At 46.8% G+C, this 23635-nt stretch overlaps 2 protein-coding genes across 14 annotated transcripts in view; one reads left to right on the top strand and one right to left on the bottom strand.

Annotated features, from left to right (window-relative positions):
- Positions 1-10: 10 nt before the first annotated feature.
- On the bottom strand, positions 11-13199 carry SNX32 (sorting nexin 32). Of its 7 annotated transcripts, none has more exons than XM_059147514.1 (13): positions 13041-13199; positions 5355-5463; positions 4849-4959; positions 4582-4703; positions 4282-4405; positions 4011-4115; positions 3712-3817; positions 3463-3538; positions 3179-3218; positions 2320-2406; positions 2042-2201; positions 1876-1961; positions 11-633 (listed from the first exon to the last, which is right to left on the bottom strand). In XM_059147514.1, exons 1-13 carry the CDS (start codon positions 13073-13075, stop codon positions 499-501), a joined length of 1296 nt encoding a protein of 431 aa, XP_059003497.1. In that variant the 5' UTR covers positions 13076-13199; the 3' UTR covers positions 11-498. The 7 variants fall into 7 exon arrangements, with proteins under 7 accessions (XP_059003497.1, XP_059003531.1, XP_059003491.1 ...); XM_059147548.1 differs by having other exon boundaries at positions 525-633; positions 1876-1990; XM_059147508.1 differs by lacking the exon at positions 11-633 and adding an exon at positions 1103-1420 and having other exon boundaries at positions 5355-5459; positions 13040-13199.
- Positions 13200-13616: 417 nt separating this feature from the next.
- Positions 13617-23635, top strand: part of LOC131815725 (uncharacterized) — a 38550-nt gene continuing 28531 nt past the window's right edge. For 6 of the 7 annotated variants that reach the window (XR_009347830.1, XR_009347831.1, XR_009347827.1 and 3 more), the window contains exons 1-3: positions 13617-15348; positions 16975-17030; positions 21214-21485. The gene's annotated coding sequence lies outside the window, so the exon portion shown is untranslated. Of the gene's footprint in view, positions 15349-16974; positions 17031-20674; positions 20836-21213; positions 21486-23635 lie in introns of all 7 variants that reach the window. The other variant, XR_009347828.1, reaches the window with a different exon arrangement.

The following is a 23635-nucleotide window of genomic DNA, read 5'->3' as shown; positions in this document are numbered from 1 at the left end:
GTTCTGTGTATAAATGGAATGTTGTGGAGATGACCCCTCCTTGCGCCGCCTGGTTCCCCTCCCCTTTTCCCCTGGTCTTGGCCACCCGTGGAAGCAGGACCAGTAAGGGACCTTCAATTAAAAAAAAAAAAAAAACAACACACATACAACAATAAAAAGGCTCACTAATGGGATGTTTGTTTCAGGGTTGGGGCCCAAGGGACCTTGCCGGGGAAGGTATGCTGAGATAATGAGCAGTGTCTCTTCTCTAGACCCAGCCTCCAGCCACCCCCTTCATTTGGTCGCAGCACCTGGCTGAGCTGTCCTCTGACAGTTCTCACTCATAGGGGGTATCACTGGTTGGGCCCAAACTGACTGTTGGGGACTTCAATGAACTGGGGTGTGTCTGCTGCCGTCTGCAGGAGCCCTTCGGGCAGAATGGCCTTCATACCTGAACACTCTCCTGTAGCCTCTTCCCTGGGTGGGCAGCCGGGCAGTGAGGCCTATTCAACCCCAGGCTCAGGCCTGCCTAGTGTGGGCTGTGAGATTGCGAGTTACAAAGTGCCTCTTGAGCTGTTCTGTCTTCAAGGTTCTCTCTGGTTTTCCTCTGACTTGGATGGCTGACTCATCTATGAGGGCTGGGTTCAGTGGCTGCTGTGAGTCAGAAGCCAAGTTGAGCATTTAGCCTTCTGGAGATGTGACTGGAGTCCGGGGTGGGGCCAGGCCAGGTGGATCCCGGGACTTCAGACCCAAGTCTCCTGGGCCCCACCTCCCTGTGTTTAACCAAGAGGGTGTTGGCTGGAGCCCCAAGCCTTTTGCTAGCATTGCTGCAGGCTCTCTGATATGTACTTTGGGTTTTCACCAGCCTGGGAGGTAAAGGTATCCTATAAATCTCACCCTAAGGGTGGGAATGCAGGCTTATTTGACATGCACACACACCCAAACTGGGGGGAAAAGGAAAAAGCCTGTTAAAGCTGGTTCCTTAGTTCTCTGGAGTTTGCCAGTGTCTCTTCAAGTGGGAAGCAGGAAGGGTAGTTACTTTTGGCATTGGTGGGGGTGGGGTGGGGTGCCCAGGGTCTGGTGTCCATAGTGCCCTGGTTACATTCCTGGTGGGCCCTGGAGCTGTGGGAAGTAAGGACTAAGCAGGCTTCCTTGCTACAAAAAGCAAGTTTTTATTTGTGAACAGGCTGGAGACAAATGAACTCGGGGTGGGGGGGTTGGGGGGAGGGAAGATTGGAGACGGGGTGGGCCGGGGCTGTCCCCCAGACTCCCAGGAGTGGAGGGAGGTCCAGACCCCTGGCCTCCCTGAGGTCGGGGTTCTTACCTGTGGCCAAGTATGGTACCCATGATGCCCTAGCTTCCTCTTGCAGGACCTGGCCCTTTTGGGTGGGAGTGGGGCATGGGCTTGCCCTGGGAGATCGTGGGGCCTGGCTAGTGGTTGCTGTGGTGGGGGAGGTGGTAGGTTGAGGGAAATGGGGGGGGGGGGGACTCTTGCCACTAAAGACCCTGAAGTAGGCTGTAGCTGCTCTAAGGCTCCCCCTTGAGGGCAATAAGGGTGTTCCGGAGAAGCAGGGTGCTGGCCTGCATAGGAGAGAGGACCTTGATGTCCCCCACCACTGCCACCCTGCTTCATGATAGAAGGGGCGTTCTTCCCACACTTGTAAGTCCTACCCCCCTCCCTCTTGCATTCTTGTCCTCAGCAACAACAGCTGCCGTTTATTGAGGGCATATTAATGATGGGAAGGGAAGGGTCCTGGTCCAAGATGAAACGACCCCGAAAGTCCACGGGGGGCTCCCAGACCACCTGCCCCCAATACATGCTTGCCAGTACTTGGTAAGAACCTAGAGGTCTGGGAGGGAGGTGGCAAGAGAGCACAGTGAGGGTGGAGGGCTCACCTTGGCATGTTTGAGCTCCAGCTCTGCCAGCTCTATGAGGTTCTTGCGGAAGGAGGAGACGCGGCGGGACTTGAAATCCATGAGCTCTGGAGGGAAGGGAGGAAAAATGGGGACCCTGGCAGAGTAGGAAGCCCAGTGGCAGGGCCTCTGGGGCCATGGGGCTTACCCTGCTTGGCTGAGTCAGAGAGGCGTTCAAAGCGTTGGCAGCACAGCTGCTGGTGGCTCTCGGCAGTCCGCACCTCCCGGTTCCTAGTGCGTGCCTTGTCCAGTGCCTTGTTGGCATTCTCATAGTCAGCCAGGGCTCGCAGCCGCCGGTACAGCAGGTCCTGGGGCCAGCAGGGGCACAGGATCGTCGATGCCCATGGCCTCGTCTGCCTGCCCTCCCCTGTTGGTCCAGTCCTGCTGTCCTCCAGCCCCAACGTTTGTGCTGGGGACATATCTTACCTTGGCTGCCTGTGAGTCTCGCATGTAGTATCTCAGCATGTCTGATAGCTTGAGGTCCTCATCAGATGCCACTCGGCCCTCCAGCTTCTGTATCAGGAAGTTTGGAGGCTGGGGAGGGAGCTTGCAGAGGAGCAGCTAAGGGATGAGGTGCTGCTGCTCCTCTCAACAGCCAACAGAGTCACTTGATGACCACTCCAGGTCAAACCCTGATGTTCAGGGGAGCAGGCCAGGGAAAACTTGACTGAGGAGTGGCATCTGATCCGGATCTTGGGGGCTGAGTAGGAATCAGACAACAGCCAAAGGCTCTGCAGGTGTGCAAGCCTCGTACGTGTTCAGGGAACCATGAGGTCAGTGGCAGTGCTCAGATGGCAGTGGCTGGATCCCAAAGGCCTAAAAAGCAAACTAAGGACTTTGGGCTTTGTGTTTGGGGCAGTTTCTGGAAGGGCAGGGTCCCCGAAGGTCCCTGTGCAGGGAGGAGATATGATCCAGCAGAGTCTTAGAAAGACTGGCACACTGCCGTTGACTCTTGGAGGAGAGTTCAGGAAGTGTGTGTCTGGGGCAGGATGCTGGCAATGCGGGGCAACCTCCCAGAGGCACGTGGCCCATCCTTGTACATGGCTTGCCAGGCCTGCTTCCCACCCCCACCACCCCACGCACACTTCAGACCAGATCCCTGTCTCCTCTCCAGCTCATTAAACTAGGGTTTGACTGAGGGTGAGTCCAGGGTATCACTGGCCCAAGTTATCACCAAATGTTCCGAAATGATCCTCGAGCTTTGTCCTTTTCTAGGAGGAGGCTATTTAGTCCCTGCAAAGGATCATTGATTGGGTGCCCTTCCAATACACAAGGCAGGACTCACCCTTAGTCGTTCAAAGAGCTCTGCCAATTTGAGGAAACTCCTAGGAGGCAGTGGGGAAGAGTTAGGGCAGGATTCTTAAGAGGGTGTTGCTTAAAGCCTCCCTGCCCTTAGCGCTGCCCTTGCAGATGCCCTGCAGTGGGGAAATCTCCCTGGCGTCTTTCCCAAATCCCAGCAGGAACTTCACCTCCCACCTACGCTGATAGGGCGTTTCCACAGTGACCCCTAGCGGGCAGGCACGGTATTACAGGCATAGACGGGCAGGAAGGGCAAGAGGGAGTCCTCACGTCTTTAGCTGGTTGACTTCCTGTGTTCCCAGACTGTTCAGTGCAGCAGAGATAGGGATAAAATCGTCTGCCAGGCCTGTTGGGGAACAGCCCTCCATCAGACCCCCTCGGTCTGCACATCAAGCCCCAGCATCAGTGTTTGTGTCTTGGAGAGACACGGGATGTTTCCTGCTCTCTTCTCTCCCCATAGGGAGTAGGCATGCCAGGGGGAAGGGGCAGGGAACCCAGGGCCCCTTGGGCCCTGCGTACACTTGTGGGAGTGCATGACACGGTCTGCCCGCAGGCAGGCGTCCCGGATGCGGGTGTGGTACTCCAGCAGGAAGGTCCTCTCGTGCTCAAAGAAGTCATCCACCTCCTAAGAGAGCCAGACAGGAGCCGCTTACACTGAGTCAGCAGGAACATGGTGGCCATGGACTCGCAGGGGCAGCACGATTTCCCTCTAGGCCGTGCCCCACCGGTGGTTTCCCTCCCGCAGCCACCCTGGGCCTCAGTGTTTGCTGTGGACTTGAAGCCCTGGGCTGAATCCACAGAGGGGTCCCAGGGGTCACCTTGAGCCCTGACATGCTGGTGATGAGGGCTTCATCTGCAGACTTCACGATATTTCTCAGAAATCCCCCAAGAAGCTCCTTCCTATTCTTTCCTCGGACACTCAGCTGAGGCACACAGGGGAGAGTATGGTGCTGGGGTGGGCGCTCGCACCTCACACCCCAGGCTCACAAGTCACTCTTGGAGCTGATGAGAATGAGGCTTGAACCCACCTAACGCCCTCCCCGCCCAACCCCCAAGGATGACCCAAGGGTGTGCTCTGGCTCAGCTCACATCCTGGCCATATTCCAAAAAGACAAAGAAGTTGTGGTCTCGACGCAGGGTCGGGTGGGCCGCAAGGCGTTGCAGAAAGACCTCGTGCATTGCAACTGTCTTCTTAAAGAGAGCTAGGTACTCCCTGCGGAAATCAGCAGGCAGCTCAAGGACCCTCCTTGGCTCTGATCATCCTGCCCCCTTCCCCTCAGGAGCCCTGGGGTCAGAGGTCAGGGTCTCTAACTAACCACAGGGGATGAAATCCGGGGACTCTCAGGACAGGGCTGGGCCTAGAGCTCAAGGGAAGGAGGTAGCACTCACGCCTCTAGCTCCTGCTTCATTTTGGCAAATTCTTCCCGCGTGATGGAGCTGTCCCCCTCACCCAACTTCTGCAGCTTTTCCCTCGAAGCCTCGAAGTCTGGCCTTGGAGGGGCTGGGGGAATCTGCTCGAAGGAGGGACAGAGTGGGCAGGTCTCTCATGGCTGAGAAGGCCATCACCCACCCCCAGAGGCATCGCTCAGTCTTCCATGCCCACCCAAGCACCCAGACCTGCCCCTCATGGCCCCAGCCCGCCCGGCCCTTCCTCACGATGAGGCCGGCGTACTCCTCGTTTTCCACATAGGCGTCGTGTAGCCAGATGAACTCCTCATGCTGTCGCACGACTGAGAACTCCGTCTGGGCGAAGTGAGGGAGGCAGCTCTGGAAGCCAGGAAGCATGTCTGAAGTGTCTCTCCTCCCCCCCAAACCCTGGACCTGCCGGGCATTCTGGGCACCCACTCTCGGGCTTCCCCAATCCCACATCCCAGGTGAGGCCCAAGGTGGGCCTCCGTGGCTCAGCCATCCATGATTTCCGTCGGGATGACGGACAGGGGATGGTTAGGACTCGGGGCCAGAGGCAAAAGGCAACTGGAGAGGAGGCAAGATGCCTGCTTTCTCGGAGAGGCAGGGGGCAGGAGTCAGGTTGAGGAACAGGGCCCAGAGTTGACGTTGGCATCTGGCCCTCACCCCCAAGGCAAGTGAGACCGAGGGAAGCGGGCTCCTCGAGCTCCCGAGGCCGCCGCTTCAACTCCCCTTCGCTCCTCTGGCAGCCTCACCTTGGTCTGAACGGTGAATTTCACCTTGTCGCGCTCGCTCACGGCATCAGAGATCTCCACCTGCAAGGTACTGTCTCCCTGCAGGTCCACTGATACGGAGGAGGGCTGCCGGGGAGGGGAGGTTTCTGACACGACTGACCACAGCCCCTGACCGCATCCTCACAGCGGACTCCGGGTCCTCCTGCACAGCCCGCCTCAGCAGCATTGCCTCTTCAATGCCCTGGGGTCACCAGCTAGAGGGATCCTGGGGAGTCACTGCTCGGGGTTCTACAATCACTACAACACTTTCCCACACTTCCTTCCTCAGAAGCAGGCCGGCTTCTCCCTGCTCTTCAGAGAGCACCAGAGAGGTGAAATAAGTTGTCCCAAATCAGCAGTGGCTGGGCCAGATTTGAACCCAGTTTCTCAAATCCCAAACCCCAAGTGCTTTCTCAGCTACCAGCTCACCTCTTCCCCCGCTGGTTACTGAATTCAGGCATCCCAACCAATGAGCCCCCAGACTACGAGTTCATTCTTGCATTGAGCTTTTCCACACACCGTTATTAAACACCTACTCAGTCTATACCACTGTACCCAGTGAAGGAAGAAGCCACTGTACCTTCAAGCATGGCTCACCAGTACATAGACTGTCACCAGCCCACCGCTCATGTCCCCTCGCTCTCTACTGTTGGTAGTCATTTAGATTATTTCAAGGCTGGCCTATTATGGATAAAACTGCCTTGAACATTCTTCCATGTGTCTTCTATGGGGCAGGCATGTGTTTAAATCTTTCGCAGACACTACCAGTTTCTCAAGGTGATTGTACAAATTTATATTCCTGCCAGCATTGTATGAAAATTCCAGTGGCACCACACCCTTGCCAGTACTGAGAATTGTTAGTCTTTTTCATGTTAGCCATACTGGTGGGGGCAGGGTATTTGCGGATTGTGGCTTAATTTGTATTCCCTGGTGAGGAATGATGTTGAATACCATTTTATGTATCCATCACCTGTTTAGAGATCTTTTGTAAAGTGCCTATTCAAGTCTTGTGCCCCTCCCCTCCCTTCTCTTAAAAATTGGATTGTCTTTTTCTCATTGATTTGTAGGGACTCTTTATATATCCTGGAGACAAGTCCTTTGTCAGTTACGTATTGTCAGTAACTCCTCTTCTTTGGGTTGCCTTTTCTCTCTTAATGACCTATAATTTTACAAGCTCTTTTCTTTTATGATGCAGGATTTTTGCATACCCTTGAAGAAAATTTTGCCAACCCCCAGGTCATGAAGATATTCTCCTATTTTTTTTTTCTTCTAGAAATTAATAGTGTAAGCTTTTATAATTAGGTCTATGATCCACCTTCACTTCATCTTGTATACAATGTAAGGTATGGGTTATGACTCATTTTTGTCATATAACAGCCAGTCATTTTAGCACTATTTGTTAAAAAAAAACCTAACTTTTGAGTATTGACTTGCTCTGGTACAAATCTTTTTTTGGTAGAAAATAAATTGACTTCATAAGTGTTATAGGTTTTGTACTATCTGTTCTGTTTCTCTGATCCATACATCTGTACTTTTGATATTTTCACACTGTCTTGATTACTGTAATTGACAAACTTGAAATCAGATAGAATTAACAAACCTGTTCTTTTTCAAAATCATTCTGGCTATTATAGATTTTTGCATTTCTGTTTAGTTGTAGACTCAGCTTGTTAATTTACACCCAAAAAATTTGCCAGGATTTTGATTGAGATTAAATTGAATCTATAGGTCACTTTGGGAAGGATAGACATTTTTATAATTTTGAATCTTCCAATCCATCAACATGAAATATATTTCCAATTATTTAAATCTTCTTTAATGTTTCTCAGTAATGTTTTGTAGTGTTCTCTGTAAAGGGTTTGCACATCTTTGTTAGATTTATTCCTAGGTATTTTATGATTTTTTTTTATTGTTGTTGCTATTTGAAATATTTCACTTTTTTAAATAGACTTTTTAAAAAAAGATTTTATTTATTTATTTGACAGGCAGAGATCACAAGGAGGCAGAAAAGCAGGCAGAGAGAGGAGGGAAGCAGGCTCCCTGCCAAGCAGAGAACCCAACGTGGGGCTCGATCCCAGGACCCTGGGATCATGACCTGAGCCGAAGGCAGGGGCTTTAACCCATTGAGCCACCCAGACGCCCCTATTTGAAATGTTTTTAAAAGATTCATTCACTAGTTATTTATTGCTAGTATGTAGAAACACACAATTGATTTTTCTATATTTACTTTATGTCCAAGAACCTTGCTATATTTACTTACTACTTTAAATAGTTTGTAGATTATTTTGGGTTTCCTCCAGATAAAATCCTATAATATAAAATAATGACAGTTTTAGTTTTTCCTTTCCAAACTTTATACCTTTTATTTCTTTTTCTTGCTTTATTGCATTTGCTAGGACCTCTAGTACAATGCAGAAATGGTGATATGTGAGAAAGGAAATCCTTGACTTGTTCCTGATCTCAGAGGGAATGCATTTAAAATGTAATCCTGGGGCACCTGGGTGGCTCAGTGGGTTAAGCCTCTGCCTTTGGCTCAGGTCATGATCTCAGGGTCCTGGAATCGAGCCCCGCATTGAGCTCTCTGCTCAGCAGGGAGCTTGCTTCCCCCTCTCTCTCTGCCTGCCTCTCTGCCTACTTGTAATCTCTTTCTCTCTAAAATAAATAAATAAATAAATAAAATCTTTAAAAAAAAATCCTAAAAATGATTAATCCTGAATCAGATTAATGAGACTCCCTTCTATGCCTAGTTTGGTAAGATTTTTATCTACGTTTCCTCCCTTTATTGAGATATCAAATGGGTTTTCTTGTCATTCTGTAATGTCCTGAATTTCATTGATTGATCATCATATATTGTACCACCCTGCATTCCTGGAATAAGGCCTTCATCATGAAGTATTACCTTTTTGTTTTTTGGTTTCTTTCTTTTTTTTTTTTTTTTTTAAGATTTTATTTACTTATTTATTTGAGAGAGAGAGAGAGCCCATGCAAGCAAGTGATTGTGGGGAGAGGCAAAGGGAGAGGGACAAGCAGACTCTGTGCTGAGTGTGGAGTCCAATGCAGGGCTCAACGCCATGACCCTGAGATCATGACTTAAGCTGAAATCAAGAGCTGGATGCTTAACCAAGTGAGCTCCCCAGGTGCCCTGAAGTATCATATTTTTATATACTGCTTATACAACTTGATGACATTTTGTTTGCGATTTTTCCATTTATGTTCACAAGACAAATTAAACTGTATTTTTCCTCTCTTTTAATATTTTTGATAGGATTTTTTGTGGTAAAACATGCATAACACAAAATTTACCATTTTAACCATTTTAAAGTGTACAGTTTATTGATATTAAGGATATTCATGGTGTTGTTCAATTATCACCATCATCTACCTCTTCCTGACAGGTTTTTGTATTGAGGCTATATTGCCCTCCTAAAATAAGTTGAATTGTGCTTTCTATTTCTGTTTTTGGAATAACTTACATAAGAATGTTACTAGCTTTCCTTTAAGGCTTCAAACAATACACACGTGGAATTTTATTGCTTAGAGAGGTATTTTTGGAAAAGTTTTTAATTATAAATTTACTTCCTATAATAAATATAGGACTATTGAAATTCTCTACTTCTTGTTTCAGGTTTGGTAAGTTGCATTTTTTCAAGTAGTTTGTCCATTTTGTTTAAATTCTCTCATTTGTTGGCATAAGCTTTTTCTTAAATACTATTAAAATTTTATTTATTTGAGAGAGAGCGGGAGAGAGAGAGAGAGAAAGATGAGTGGGGGGAGGGGCAGAGGCTGATGGAGAAGCAGACTCCCCACTGAGCAGTGAGCCCCATGCGGGTCTCAATCCCAGGACCCTGGGATCAAGACCTGAGGCAGGGCAGACACTTAACCTTAATTGACTGAGCTACCCAGGTGGTGCCCCTCTTACTGTCTTTTTAATGACTGAAACATCTTTATCAATATGTACTTTATCATTCCTGATATTGGTAATTAATATTTTCTCCCTTCCTCCCTCTCAGTCTCGCTCTTTCTCTCTCTCATCAGTCTTTCTAAATGCTTATTATTTTTAAAATATTTTCAAAAAACTATTTTTGGCATTGTTGTATTTCTGTACATTTATATTTATCTTCTATTAATTGATTTCTGCTCTTTATTATTTCCTTCCTTTTACTTTCTTGGAGTTTAACTTGTTCTTCTTTTTCTAGTTTCTTAAGATTAAAATGTAGATCATTGTGATGCCTGGGTGTCTCAGTTGGTTAAGTCTCTGCCTTTGGATCAGATCATGATCCCACGGTCCTTCCTCAGATGGAGTCTCACCTTGGGCTCCTGGCTCAGCAGGGAGCCTGCTTCTCCCTCTGCCTGCCACTCCCCCTGCTTGTGCTCTCTCTCTCTGACAAATAAAATCTTTCAAAAACAAAACAAGGGATGCCTGGGTGGCTCAGTGGGTTAAGCCTCTGCCTTTGGCTCAGGTCATGATCTCAGGGTCCTGGAATCAAGCCCTGCATTGAGCTCTCTGCTCAGCAGGGAGCCTGCTTCCCTCTCTCTCTCTGCCTGGCTCTCTGCCTACTTGTGATCTCTTCTGTCAAATAAATAAATAAAATCTTTTTTTAAAAAAACAAAAAAAGAAATGTAGATCACTGACTTTTTTCAATCTTTCTTTTTTTTCTAAAATATGCATTTGGAGGTATAAGTTTCCCCCCGGGGTACCTCTTCAGCTGTATCTCCAGTTTTGATTATCATATTTTCAAAACCATTTCTTTAAAAATTTTTCTAATTTTCATTGTCATTTCTTCTTTGACCTATGAGTTACTTAGAAGCACGTTGCTTACTTTCCAAGTATTTTGGAATTTAGTTATCTTTTTGCTTTGATTCCCCATTAATTCTACCAGGACAGAGATCTCATTCTATGATTTCAAAGTTTCAAAACTTGATACTTGCAATATAGCCCAACACATAATGTATTTTGGTGAATTTTTCAAGTGCACTCAAAAAGAATGTGTTTCTGCCAGCTGTTGGGTACAGAGCTTTAATTAAACCAATTAGATCAAATTGATTAATCATGGTATTTTATTATTTTATTTATTTATTTGACACACAGAGAGAGAGAGCACAAGCAGGGGGAGTAGCAAGGAGAGGGAGATGGAGAAGCAGGCTCCCCACTGGACAAGGAGCCCCAGGCGGGCTGGATCCCAGGACCCTGGTATCATGACCTGAGCCAAAGGTAGATGCTTAACTGACGGAGCCACCCAGGTGCCCCAATCATGGTATTTTTTTTAATTATGATATTTTAAATCTTCAAAATCCTTACTGATTTTTTTTTTGGTCTGCTTGTTCTACAGTTGAGAGAGTTGTGTTACACCTCTAGTTGTAATTGTGAGCTATTTCTCTTTCTAATTCTGTCATCTTTTCCTTTGCACATTTTGAAATGATGCTATTAGTTGCGTATAAATTTAGGATCTTTTTTTTTTTTTTTAGAAAGTCAATTTATTTTCCTTTTAAAGATTTTATTTATTTATTTGACAGACAGAGATCACAAGTAGACAGAGGGGTGGGCAGAGAGAGAAGAGGAAGCAGGCTCCCTGCCGAGCAGAGAGCCCGATGCAGGGCTTGATCCCATGACCCTGGGATCATGACCTGAGCCGAAGGCAGAGGCTTTAACCCACCAAGCCACCCAGGTGCCCCAATTTAGGACTGTTATATCTTCCTGTTGAACTGACACTTTAACTATTAAAAAATGTCCCTCTTTATTTCTAATACTTCTTATCTCACAGTCTACTTCATCTGAAATTAATATAGCTATGCCAGCATTCTTCTGGGTCCTTACAGTTAAAGTATGCCTCTTAAAAAAAAAAAGAGTTATTTATTTATTTTAGAGAGAGTATACATGTTGGGGGGGGGTACAGAGGGAGAGGAGAGAGCATCTTAAGCAGATTCCCTGCTGAGCATGGAGCCCAGAGCCATCCCACCATCCATGAAATCACGACCAGAGCTGAAATCAAGAGTCAGACACTTAACCGACTCAGACACCCAGGCACCCCTAAAAGTATGTGTCATTTGACAGAATATAGTTGTCTTTTAAAAATCCAATCTGAGGGGCGCCTGGGTGGTATCAGAATCTTGGTCTCAGCTCTGGTCTTGATCTGGGGTTGTGAGTTCAAGTCCCACTCTGGGCTCCATGTTGGGCATGAAGCCTATTTTTTTTTTTTTTAAATCCAATCTGAAAAAAAATCCAGTCTCAATTTTTTTTTAAGTGACCTTACACTCCAGGTGGGGCTCCAAGTCTCAACCCTGAGATCAAAAGTTGTATGTTCTACCAACTGAACCAGCCAGGCACCCTCTGAATATGTTTTTAACTGGAGTGTTTGGTCTATTCATAATTACTATAATTATTAACATAAACTATAAACCTACTATCTTGCTTTTTGTTTTTTTTTCTTTTTCTCATCTTTTTTTTTGTTGCTTTATTTTTTTTCCTTGTCTTCTGTTAGATTAGTCAAGTATTTTTATATTATTTCATTTTCTCTTCTATTATATTTTTATTTACATCTTCATTTAGTATTCTTTCCATTTCTTTCTATTTAAAGGAGACTCTTAGAGAAAGTAATGCTTATTCTAGAGGACAGGATCTAATACTGCACTTTCAGAGAGTCTGGTACCTACAAAGTTTGTGGATGGACCCATTGGTTTGATAGCCTAGTAAATATCCCATATGATAACAGTAACAACAACAAAACAACACCAACAACATAACAGCTAACACTTACACTTGAGCTTCCTATAGGCCAGGTACTGATCTAAGCATTTTATGTATATTAATTAATTTAGCCATGAATATGAACATAAACATTGAAATGGGTATTTTTTGCTCTATACTTTGTGTCTGTCAGCCCCCTCACCTCTCCAAACTCCCTTGAACCCCACTCCTCACTTGGCTTCTCTGATATCCCCAGGGCAGCCTTCCCCTTTGTCCAACTGCAACCTGCCCCCTCCACACACACACACACACACAATCTGACTCATTGGTACAATGGGGCCCTAAGTCTCCTGTCCCCTCCTGCTGCCTTAGTATCTCTGCTGTAGCCTGTACTGTTTGGTAACTGCTGAGGGAGATGGGATTTCAAGGATGGACCACAGCTACTCCATCCTTATCCTCGGCCACCGCCCACTATGCACACGCGTCCAGTTCTGAAAAGTGTGCACCTCTGTGAGCCCAATGATGCTCAATAACTATTTGTTGAATGAAGTCAAGAGGAAAAAAATGAAGAATTAATGATCTTACGATTATATGAACACAGGTACACAAATGAAGCCGTTAGTGCTGTACTGGATCCCTCCCCCGCTCCCTTGGCAAAGGAGAAGGGTACTCTTCCCAACCCTGACATCCCTCCTTCCTCTTCTTCCCTATTAGGCCATAATCGTGAGCTGGTCCGGCGGAGGGGAGGAGTGGCAGTGACAGGTCCCTTTCCATCTGTCATGACAAAGGTAAACCCTGCCCCCTTTGCCATCCTCACCATGCCCCATGCAGGTGCCACAGTGGCGCCCCCCCCCCCCTTGCTCAGGTCTCTCTAGCTCACGCGTGCGCGCGAACACATGCACACACGTCCCACTCCCTGATTGGGCATCACTGGGTATCGTGGAGTGAGGCGGGGGGGAGGGGATTCGCATCCTTTCTTTACCTTGCTCTCCTTCCCAGCCTCTTGCCGCCCTTCCATCGCCCTTCTTCTTGGCCGCAGCACACAAGTATTCCGCGGCCGGCCACTGCCCGCGCGCTCCCGCAGCTTCGTCCCCCGGTAGCTCGCCCGAGGCACGGGACCCTACCAGCTGACACGCTCCCCTCCCTGCTAGGAGTCACCTGGAATCGGGCGTGGTTTCCACCCGCTCCTCTGCAGCTCCGCCTTTTGATTGGCTACCAGGTTCACCGTGAGCGACCCCATTGGCTACCACGCCTGTCGTTCCCTTGCTTGGCTCCAGCTTTTAAGGGGAAGCACGTAACCCAGGGCCGGGAACGGACCACAGCATGGGGCCTGGGGTCGGGGGTTCTGGGGTTACGGTGGTGTCGAGCCACGTCAGCAGCCCCCCCCCCCCGCCCCCAGGCAGGCAGTCTGTCGCTGCCGCAGCTCCAGGCCGTGCCTCCCAACCGACTCGCGCGCTCTGCGCGTGCGCACTTGGCCCGTCGCGCGCCCTCCGGGCGGTGGGCGAAGCGACGAGCCAGTGGGCAGGGTGGGAGGCTGGGAGGGTGAGGGTGGGGGGAATAGGGAGGAGGGGTGGGAGGGTGGTCGAGGTGTAAGGATGTGGGGTAGTGTCTTTGGGGAAAGGGGTTCCGTTAGAATTTCCGCTCTGGGGCATGAGGGGTCTGCGGGGCAAGCCGCATAGCGTCCTGAGGAGACGCCGCAAGGCCCGGCGCCGGAGCGCCCGAGGCCGGGCCCGGGTCCACGGGTGGTCGCACCTGGACCGAGGAAGCAGAGGGGCACAGATGCTGCGAGAAAATGTGTGGGTGCCCTGGAACGGGCTCATTGTGATTGGGAAGAGAATGGAGCTCCTGGGTAGAAATACCCAAAAGCCTCCAGTGGGCGACCCAAAGCTTGACCCTCAGCACTGGAGACCGGAAGATGTGGGAAAAGTGGTCTTGAAAGCAAAGTCAGGCCAGAGTCCGGAAAGGACGGATATGAAGTTAGTGCACGGTGTAGCAAGTTCATTACAGGCTCCAGCAGGTTTGGGGGAAAACAGCCCAAAGGAGATGGGGGGGAAACAAGAAATTCGAGACAAAATAGGCGCGGAGTCTGAGAGTGCAGAGACTACAGCAGGGTCTAGGAAGGGGTCTGGCTTTAAAGAGAGGTTGAAATTTAGTGGGGTGGGGATCAGAGGAGAGGACCTGAGATCCGGACCACATACACCAGAGCAGAATGAGGAGGAGCTGAGGTCGAGTGGAGAGCAGCTGAGTGGAGAGAAGCCTAGGTCAAGTGAAGAACAGCTGAGGTCAAGTGGAGAGCAGCTGAGTGGAGAGAAGTTGACCTCAAGTGAGAAGCTGAGTCTGAGTGAAGAGAAGCTGAGGTCAAGTGGAGAGAAGGAGGGCTCCAGGGAAGAGAAGCCAGAAAGTAGCAGAGAGGATTTGAGATCCACTGGAGATAAACTGTCAAGTGCAGACAAGCTGGAGGGTTCAGGGATGGAGAGTGTAACTGAAGAGACAACTGAAAGAGAGCTAGAAGTGACTAATGATGAAAAACAGAGGAAAATTACCGATGCTGAGATGGAAAATCCTTTTGAAAGGGTGGAAGGGAGTGATGAGCTACAAGAGACTGAGGAAGCAGTGGGAGTTGAGAAGGATGTCTTGGGCGGAGTGAATGATCCTCCTGAGGAATCTGTTTCTATTGAAGAGAAAGAGGTTACAGATGAAGGTGATGATGAGTGAGGCCGATGAAGGAGTGGAGCTAGCGAAGGAAACAGAGACAGCGGAAGTGATGAAAGTCAAGGAGGAGAAATTAGAGCCAAGCAGAGAGGTACTGACTGTGAAGAAGTAAATATAAGAGAAGAAAGGAGAGGCTGGGAATGAAGAGCTTTTGAGGATGGAGGTGGAGGCTAGGGCCAAAGGAAATGAAGAAGAATGAGAACAAGGGGAATGAGAAGATTTCAAGGAGAAAAAAAAAAAAAAAAGATCTGATAATGTGTTGCTACCTGGAGGAAATATGGAGATTGTTCTCTTGGAGAAGAGCTGTGACTGACGGGCTTGTTGGGAAATGTTTGAGAAATGGATTTGGGAGGGGCTAGAGGATTTCATTTAGCGTGTGATTGGTTTATAAGATAGAGAAGAATGCATAGTGAGAAAAATGGGGAATGACAGAGGATAAAGGGTAGATAATGAAGGCTGTGAAGGAAGATGCAACCTGGAGTGAGCCAAGAAATCTTCCGAGAGATGATCCTGGAGAGAAACAAGGGGCTCCAAAGTGACACAGGCAAGAGAAAAGAAAGAAGTGGGAAAAAAAAAAAAGTAAGAAGTCAAAGCCCATCATAATGATTATGTGTGTTGGGTTTGCAAGTTATTTCCTTTACTCTTCCTGTACGCCCCTCTCCCATGTAAGACAATTTTACAATCGAATGGGACAGGTCTCTCGCAGGACCCTGTATATCTGGACCAAGCCATCCTCCTGAATATTCCCTCTAACTAGCCTCCAAATGTAGCCAGAATAATGGTGGGCTCGATTCACCACGATAACCCACCATTTCCATGGATTTCCCTCACCTCCACACATCAGATTTGAGTTACTCAGACTCCATATGAAGTTACCTCAACTGTTGCGTTATTACTGTTTCCATCTTTGAATTGGTTATTCATCTAATCACATAGACTTTTCCCCTTGTGTCAGTCTTCTTTGGGGCTTTCTCCTATGTCCTATATCTCCTATGTCTCCATGCCATCCATCATGCACTCTCATTCCACAGAAGAGAGAAGACTCTCCAGATGCCTGCGGTCAAGGCATCAACGTCAGAAAGTGGGCTCTTAGATCCTGTTTGTCTCTTGGATAGGGTGTAAGAGGTGGCAAAAAGCAGCCATGAATAGTTTGGATGAAAGAAATATTTCACCCTTTTCCCTTTATATACTTTTTTGGGGGAGGGGAGAGAAAGTGGTGGATGGGAGGTAGAGGGAGAGAGAGAATAATTTTTTTAAAAGATTTTTTTAAAGAGATTTTGTTTATTTATTTGACAGACAGAGATCACAAGTAGGCAGAGAGGCAGGCAGAGAGAGAGAGAGGAGGAAGCAGGCTCCCTGTAGAGCAGAGAGCCCAGTGTGGGGCTCGATCCCAGGAACCTGGGATCATGACCTGAGCCGAAGGCAGAGGCTTTAACCCACTGAGTCACCCAGGCGCCCTGGGAGAGAGAGAATCTTAAGAAGGCTCCATGCCCAGAATGGAGCTCATTGCTGTGCTTGATCTCATGACCCTGAGATCATGACCTGAGCTGAAACCAAGAATCAGACACTGAACTGATCGAGCCTCCCACATGCCCCTCCTCATGTACTTTTAAAATACTGAAATATTGGGGCATCTGGGTGGCTCAGTCAGTTAAGTGCCTTTAGCCCAGGTCAAGATCCCAGACTCCTGGGATCGAGCCCCACGTTGGGCTCTCCACTCAGTGGGGAGCCTGCTTCTCCCTTTCCCTCTGTAGCTCCCTCTGCTTGTGCACTCTTGCTCTCTCTCCCTCTCTCTCTGTCAAATAAGTAAATAACAACTTAAAAAAAATAAGGTCTTTAATATTTCTGAGGAGTAGAAACATCATATCATAAATATCAAAACAAAAATTTATAGTAGGCTCATGTTTTTTGGTTGCTTTCTACATACTTTTTGCTCATTTCCCCCAAAGCCTCCAAAAGATCTATAAACCTCATGCCACATTTTTGTTCATGTAGTCAAACCTAACCATAATTCATCGATTTTATTTTTTCCCTGGCAATTTCCTTCTTTGAGTCATTTATTCTCTGGGTCTGATGTAGACTGGCTGTATTCTAGGCTTGCCCCATTGCTGTTTTTCTGGGCTTCTTAACACTTCTCTCTGTTCCTCTGTGTTGGATCTCCTACTGCATGGCTCTTAGATCTTCTCCCTCTTTCTTGTTTTACAGCTTCATTTTGGCCAACCACATCATCTCATAGCTTCCAGAGAAAGAGACCATGGGAGGTAAACTTTGTGACACCTTATCTGCCTGAAAATACTGACTTTTCTCGCATGTTTGATGGATTTGTTGCAAGTCAGAGAGGAGAAATTAGAGCCAAGCATAACATTATTGACGATGAAGGGGTAAATATGAGAGAGGAAGGGAGAGCATCTGAGTCTGCCAGGAGGGGATGGGGATGAAGAGCTACGAAGCTTAGCTGTTACGAGACTTCTAGGTGGGAGATATTTTCCCCTTAGAATTGTAAAGGCATTGCCCTACTCTTTTCTAACTTTTTTAAAAAAAAGATTTTATTTATTTATTTGACAGACAGAGATCACAAGTAGGCAGAGAGAGAGGAGGAAGCAGACTCCCCGCTGAGTAGAGAGCCCGATGCAGGGCTCGATCCCACGACCCTGGGATCATAAGCTGAAAGCAGAGGCTTTAACCCACTGAGCCACCCAGGCGCCCCTCTTTTCTAACTTCTGAATGTTGCTGTTTATAACTTCAGTTTTGTTCTTTTAATAATTTTTTTTATCCTATGAATATGACCTGTTTTTCTTCCCTATGTAAATTACCTGTTTTCTACCACTCTAATGACTCACCCTGCCCTCTCCTCCGGTTTTCTAGGTTCTACAGGACACTGAAGCCCGAGTTAGAGCCCTTGTCTTTTTTTCTACTTGTGTCCCTCTTTTTTAATTCTACTCTCTGTACAATTTCATTAACTTTATCTTGTTATCCTTTCTACTGAGGTTTTTTTTTTTTTAATTTCAACTCTCTTATTCACTGATTGCTTCTTTTTTTATGTATTGCATTTCTGTTTTTTGTTTTGTGTACATGTTGTTTTAGATCTCCAAGGAAGAATTTTTCAGTTTTTAAGTGTTCTGCTTTTTCATATTACTTCCTCTGAATTCTACTCCCCCTTTTCTGGACTGTGTGTGTGTGTGTGTGTGTGTGTGTTGGAAGTTTTCCTAAAATGTTTGATCTTACTCTGTGTGCGCAGGTGGGGCTTGTTAATTGATGGTCTTCATATCTTTTTATTTTGTATTATATTTATCCTTTTATTTTCATCTTGGTGGGGTTTGGAGATAAACATATATGTGTGTTCAATCTACCATGTTTGACAAAAAGTCCCCTCCCTTACATTTTGATTGTTTTTGCTTGATTTCTCAAGTGTAACTCTGATTTTTCATCTTGAAGGTAGCTTGCTCTTTCCTTTCTGAATTTTCCTCTGAAAACGACGAGCAAAGTGAACAGATAAACTTCAGTGTACAGCAAACTGCTACATCATTTCTTATAAACATGCCATGATTGCTTTCATTTGTGATTTGAAAAAGAATGTGGTCTCTTGGCCGTATTCACCTCTAGCTACTGCCCCATTTTTCTTGCTCCCAGTGGTATGCACAAGTGTGGCCCCCACTGAAGATATACTCACTTCCTAGTCCCAGGAACCTCTCCATATTATGTCATATGGCAAAAGAGTGAATATCACCTTACAAGGCAAAAAATGTGATTGACTTAAAAAGATCTTGAGAGGGAGAGTTTATTCTGGCTAATCTGGGTGAACGCTAAATGCGATCACAAGTGTCCTTATAAGAGACAAAGGAGCTCAGACACCCAGCAGATGCGGAGGCCATGTGACCCCAGAGGTAGAGGCTGCAATGGTTCGGCCCTAAGTCAAGGAGTGTCAGAAGCCCCCAGAAGTTGGAAGGACAAATAATGGATTCTTCCCTAGAGCCTCTGTAGGGAGTGTGCATAGCCTTGGCCAATTCCTTGATTTTGGACTTTTGGCCTCCAGAAGTTTATTCTCCAGAGAAAATAAATTTCTGGTTTTTTTAGCCATGCAGTTTGTGGTAATTTGTTACAACAGCTAGGAAATTAATACATTCCCTTTACAGCGGAATTCCTCTTAAAAAGTAGTCTATGTTGGGACGCCTGGGTGGCTCAGTTGGTTAAGTGGCTGCCTTCGGCTCAGGTCATGATCCCAGGGTCGTGGGATCGAGTCCCACATTGGGCTCCTTGCTTGGCGGGGAGCCTGCTTCTTCTGCCTCTGCCTGCCACTCTGTCTGCCTGTGCTTGCTCTCGCTTCTCTCTCTATGACAAATAAATAAATAAAATCTTAAAAAAAAAAAAAAAGTAGTCTATGCTTTTTTTTTTTTTTTAAGATTGTATTTATTTATTCAACACAGAGAGATCACAAGTAGTCAGAGAGGCAGGCAGAGAAAGAGGGGGAAGCAGGTTCCCTGCTGAGCAGAGTGCCTGAGGCGGGGCTCAATCCCAGGACCCCCGGGACCATGACCTGAGCCGAAGGCAGAGGCCCCAACCCACTGAGCCACCCAGGTGCCCCTATGCTTTCTTTTTCTGATCCTCTCTCTTCCTTTTTATCCAACTTTTTATATCGGACATTTAAAAATATACAGAAAAATTGAAAGTAGAGCAACAAGCAACTAAATATTCTTTACCAAGATTGAGCAGCTGATAACGGTTTGCTCTATTTACTTTATTCGCATGTAGTTCAGCACATATCTCCTAAGAATTAAGACATTCTCCTCCATATAGATAATGCCTGAGTACATTAATTAAAAATTAAGAATAATTTCCTAGGGGCATCTGGGTGGCTCAGGTAGTTAAGCACCTGCCTCCAGCTCAGGTCCTGATCGAGCCCCACATCAGGCTTCCTGCTCAGCAAAGAGCACGCTTCTCCCTCTCCTACTCCCCCTGCTTGTGCTCTCTCTTTCTCTCTGTCAAATAAATAAGTAATCTCTTTAAAAAAAAAATAAGTCCCTAATATTATTTAATATTCAATCTATATTACAATTTCTTTCGATGTCCCCAAAACATCTTTTATAACCTTTCCCTTGGCCCAGCATCTCATATGCTGAATGTGCTTCTTAATTCTTTTCAATCTATATTAATCTCCTCTAATTTCATTTTTAACAGCTTTGACTTTTTGAAAGAATTCAAGCCTATTTGCTTATAGATGTCCCACATTTTTTATTTACCTGATTGTGTCTAGATTTAGTTCATTCTTCTAACCACTATAGTTTTTATGTACTTGGAGTTGGAGCTATAGGTCCTGGTTTCTTTCTCTGTAGCTCTTACCACTTTCTAACTCCAAGCTTCCCTTCTGTCATTGCTTATTATCCATTTTCCCTCTAGAACAGAAGCTGCATGAGGGAATCCGTGTGTGCCTTCCTGTTGGGTTACCTAGTCTAGTCCACTGTCCAACCAACACATAGTGGGCACTCAGCGTGTACTTGTGGTATGAATTGAAGTCACATTCGGTGACTTTACCTGTGTCAGTATCATTTAACATCTAAAGAGATGTTATCATTTAACCCTGTTCCTTAGAATACCTCACATTTTTTGAAGCCTCAAGTGACTGAAAATGTCTTGATTCCACACTGGAGGCGTGTCTAGGTATAGAATTCTCCCTCCGCAGTTCGAAGTCCTGCCCCTTTGTTTTCTTCCTTCATGCTTGGTCATGGAGAATCCACGTCCATCTTGATGCTTGAGCCATTGCATGCGAGCAGGTGATCTGTGCATGTAGTGTGCTTTCTTCTTGCCTCTGCTATTGCCTCTTGTTATTTCTGTTATTTGCCTCTTGCCTCTGTTATTTCTGCTTAGTTATTGGTCTGAAGTTTACAGCTTACTTTCTTCTCTTCTCTAGGAACTCTGATCCCACCATTGGACAGTAAAGTAGAGATATAAGGTGTAGGCAGAGTTGAAAAGATAAGCCACCGAAGGCTCAGACCCAGTGGGAGGATCTTCTTGGCAAGTGATGACAGCTGAGAGTTCTGGATTCTTATAATAATCTGAATAATTTTATAGGTACCACGCTAAGCACTTTAAATGCTCTCTGTCATTTAATCCTCCCAACAGCTCTCTGAGATAGAAACTATTACTCTGTAAGCTCTACCATCTAGAAACTGCCAGGCCACGCCCTGAGCCCAGGCAGCCTGATCCCAGAAGGTCCAGAAAACCACTTTCATGAACTGCCCCCCCCCCCCCGCTCTGTTCCTACTAGATGAGCCCTGCTACTCGGTTCCCAGCCTGTCAGAACAAGGCCTGCAATCCCGCCCAGGGGGTGGGGACTGAGGCTGGGTAACAGCCCTTCCATCTAGTCAATGAAGCTGGTTGAATGAGTGCTTCAGTGGCAAGTTTTTAGGAATATCAGTGCCAAAATTCAGTGTTTATCTTCTCTCCCAGGTCTCTGCCTTCCCAGGATCATCTACTACGAGGCTCCTCTGGTGATTCTCCGGGCACGAAGAAATCGTTGCCTCTCTTACGGGATGCCTACACAGGCATGAGGTCAAGACAGTTGTATGGGTCTCTCAGACTGCATATAAGTCATGAACTGAATAACCAGACTTATTCTTTGGCTGGATTACACTTTCTCCTGGGATACCAGATTCATTCCACTGAGGCCATGGAAACAAAAAAATGAAGATTGAGACACTACAACAGATGGCAGCCACCTTGTAAGTGCAGATATTTTCAATCATCTACATAGCTAGAACTTTGTATATGTAATATCCTTTTTTGCTAAAATTAACCAAAATTAACACATTTGAGGGAATTGAGGACTTCTGAGTGATTTTATATATTTCCAGTATCCTAGTCTTTCTTTGGATAGTCCCAAAGATCCCTGTTTCTTGCCACGAGATGTGTTAAAAATGACATTATTATTTGGGTTTTGTCAAATGCCCCCTCTGCTGGTCCCGTTAATTCATTCTGCAAACACTAAACACTAACTATGTGCCATCTGGGAACGCAACAGGTGTGTAGGACCAGGTTCTTACCCTTGGCCTCCTATCTCTTGTTGAGATAGACATCTCTACAGATAGATGTCCATGCAGTGTGAGGTGGCCTAGGAGGGTGCTGGGTACTAAGTATGGTGGAGCTGTGGAAAAGGGAGGGCCTGGCCATGAGGCTGGTTAGGGGGTCATTCAGAGAAAGTTTCCTCATGGAGTTGACTGCTTGGGGCTGACTAGTGGGAAGAATGGTGAGAAGCGGTCAGCCTGGGTGAGGACAGGAAGAAACATTCTCAGGGGAAAGAAGAAGATTGCTGACAATGACCGGGGACTGCATGGCTTCCTCAGGAAAGGGCTTGGGGACAGCCTTGAATGCAGGTTGAAGGAAGTTAGCCTTTGCCCTGTAGATGACAAGAAGAGTGACATCATGAAATCTTCACTTTACTTCGCCTGCCAGGCTGAGAGATGGACTCAGGTGGGTGCCGCATGAGGATGAGTCAGAGTGGGACGCTGAGTAGGTGCTCAGTAAAGCGGGAGATGAGATCATCAGATCATTAGAATGAACACTTCAAGATAAAGAGGTCAAGGCCATGAACTAAGGCAGAGAAAGTGGGGGCAAAAACCAGAGGATAGATTGGAGAAGGTTTCAGAAGTCCTAGTGAACAGGACTGCCAATTCACTGCAAATAGATGGCGAGGATGGAGGGGCCAAGCCTACAGATGACAACAGCTGACAGGTGTCACCCAGTGCTTACTCTGGAGTTAGGCATTTCGCTGCGGTATCTCACTGAACCATAATAGCCCCATGAGTTGGGACGTATTCCTCTCTGCATTTTACAGGAGAGGATGCTGGAGCCTGCAGTGGTCAGTGAAAGTGACAAGGCAGGTCTATAGTGTGGTACTAGTTAGGTCTTGAACCCAGTAACGTCAGCAGCTGACTGGATGTTGGTGCCAAGTGACTGGGAAGTGAAGTGACCACCTCAGAAAGCAGTCAGTGAGTGGAAGATGAGGGCCTAGAACCCACTGGAATCATTTCCTGTCCCCCTTCCCCTGCAGAGTTCACAAACAGGCTGCTGGGCACCATATCAAGCCATAGCCATGTCATCTTTGGTTTATAGAATATATTTTTTAAGTTTTTAGAATGAATTGCTAACGTTAAAAAGTGCTAGAGATTTGCATTAAAACCTGCTGGATTATCTTGAAAAGTGAGAAGATCTGGCCATACTGGGCCCCTAGAGCAGCAACCCCTGCTGCCTTTTCCGTGTTTCCTTCAGTTGGCACCCGTGCTCCCCAGCTGGCGAGGGCCCACCAGCCCGGGGTTCTGAGCCCTCCTCCGCAGGCGCTCGAGTTCGCATCTCTCAGCCACAAGACGGTCCAGTTTGAAGCTAGGCTGTGTTTGAGCATTTAATCCTGTGTTGAGCCCAGACCTCCACTGATGATTAAATACTCTTTTTGAACTTTAGGGAATATAAGATAACAGCAGCAACATGTTTTGCACTGTTTGTTTCTTCCTTTCATACTGTGGGAACTGAGAAAAAATAACTACCTGCTCACCCTTGAGTGCCCACAAGAAGAGGGTCACGTACAGGGAGTGAGGACAAAGGTGAATGGTCATGGTTCCTGAAACCAGCCCCAGGTAAAAGGAAATATCAGTCATGCCCTGGGACATGGCAGGCATAATGTCAGCTATATAAGTCACGCTGGGACTGTTTTCTGTTTAATTTGTCCAGTAATTAATTATTTGCTTGAATTTTGAACTGTGTACTTTAGACGCGTTATAAGGAAGCTTTGGGGGAAAATGTACGTGCCCGTCTGCCTGTGCGTGGGGTGTGGGTGGGCCATAGCTGACATTCCTTCGCTCGGAATTCTCCGCAGAAG

This window comes from Mustela lutreola, chromosome 1, assembly GCF_030435805.1.
Source record: "Mustela lutreola isolate mMusLut2 chromosome 1, mMusLut2.pri, whole genome shotgun sequence".
NCBI classification, from domain to species: domain Eukaryota; kingdom Metazoa; phylum Chordata; class Mammalia; order Carnivora; family Mustelidae; genus Mustela; species Mustela lutreola.
Note: the sequence above shows the minus strand (reverse complement) of the source record. Positions and strands in the feature narration are given on the sequence as shown.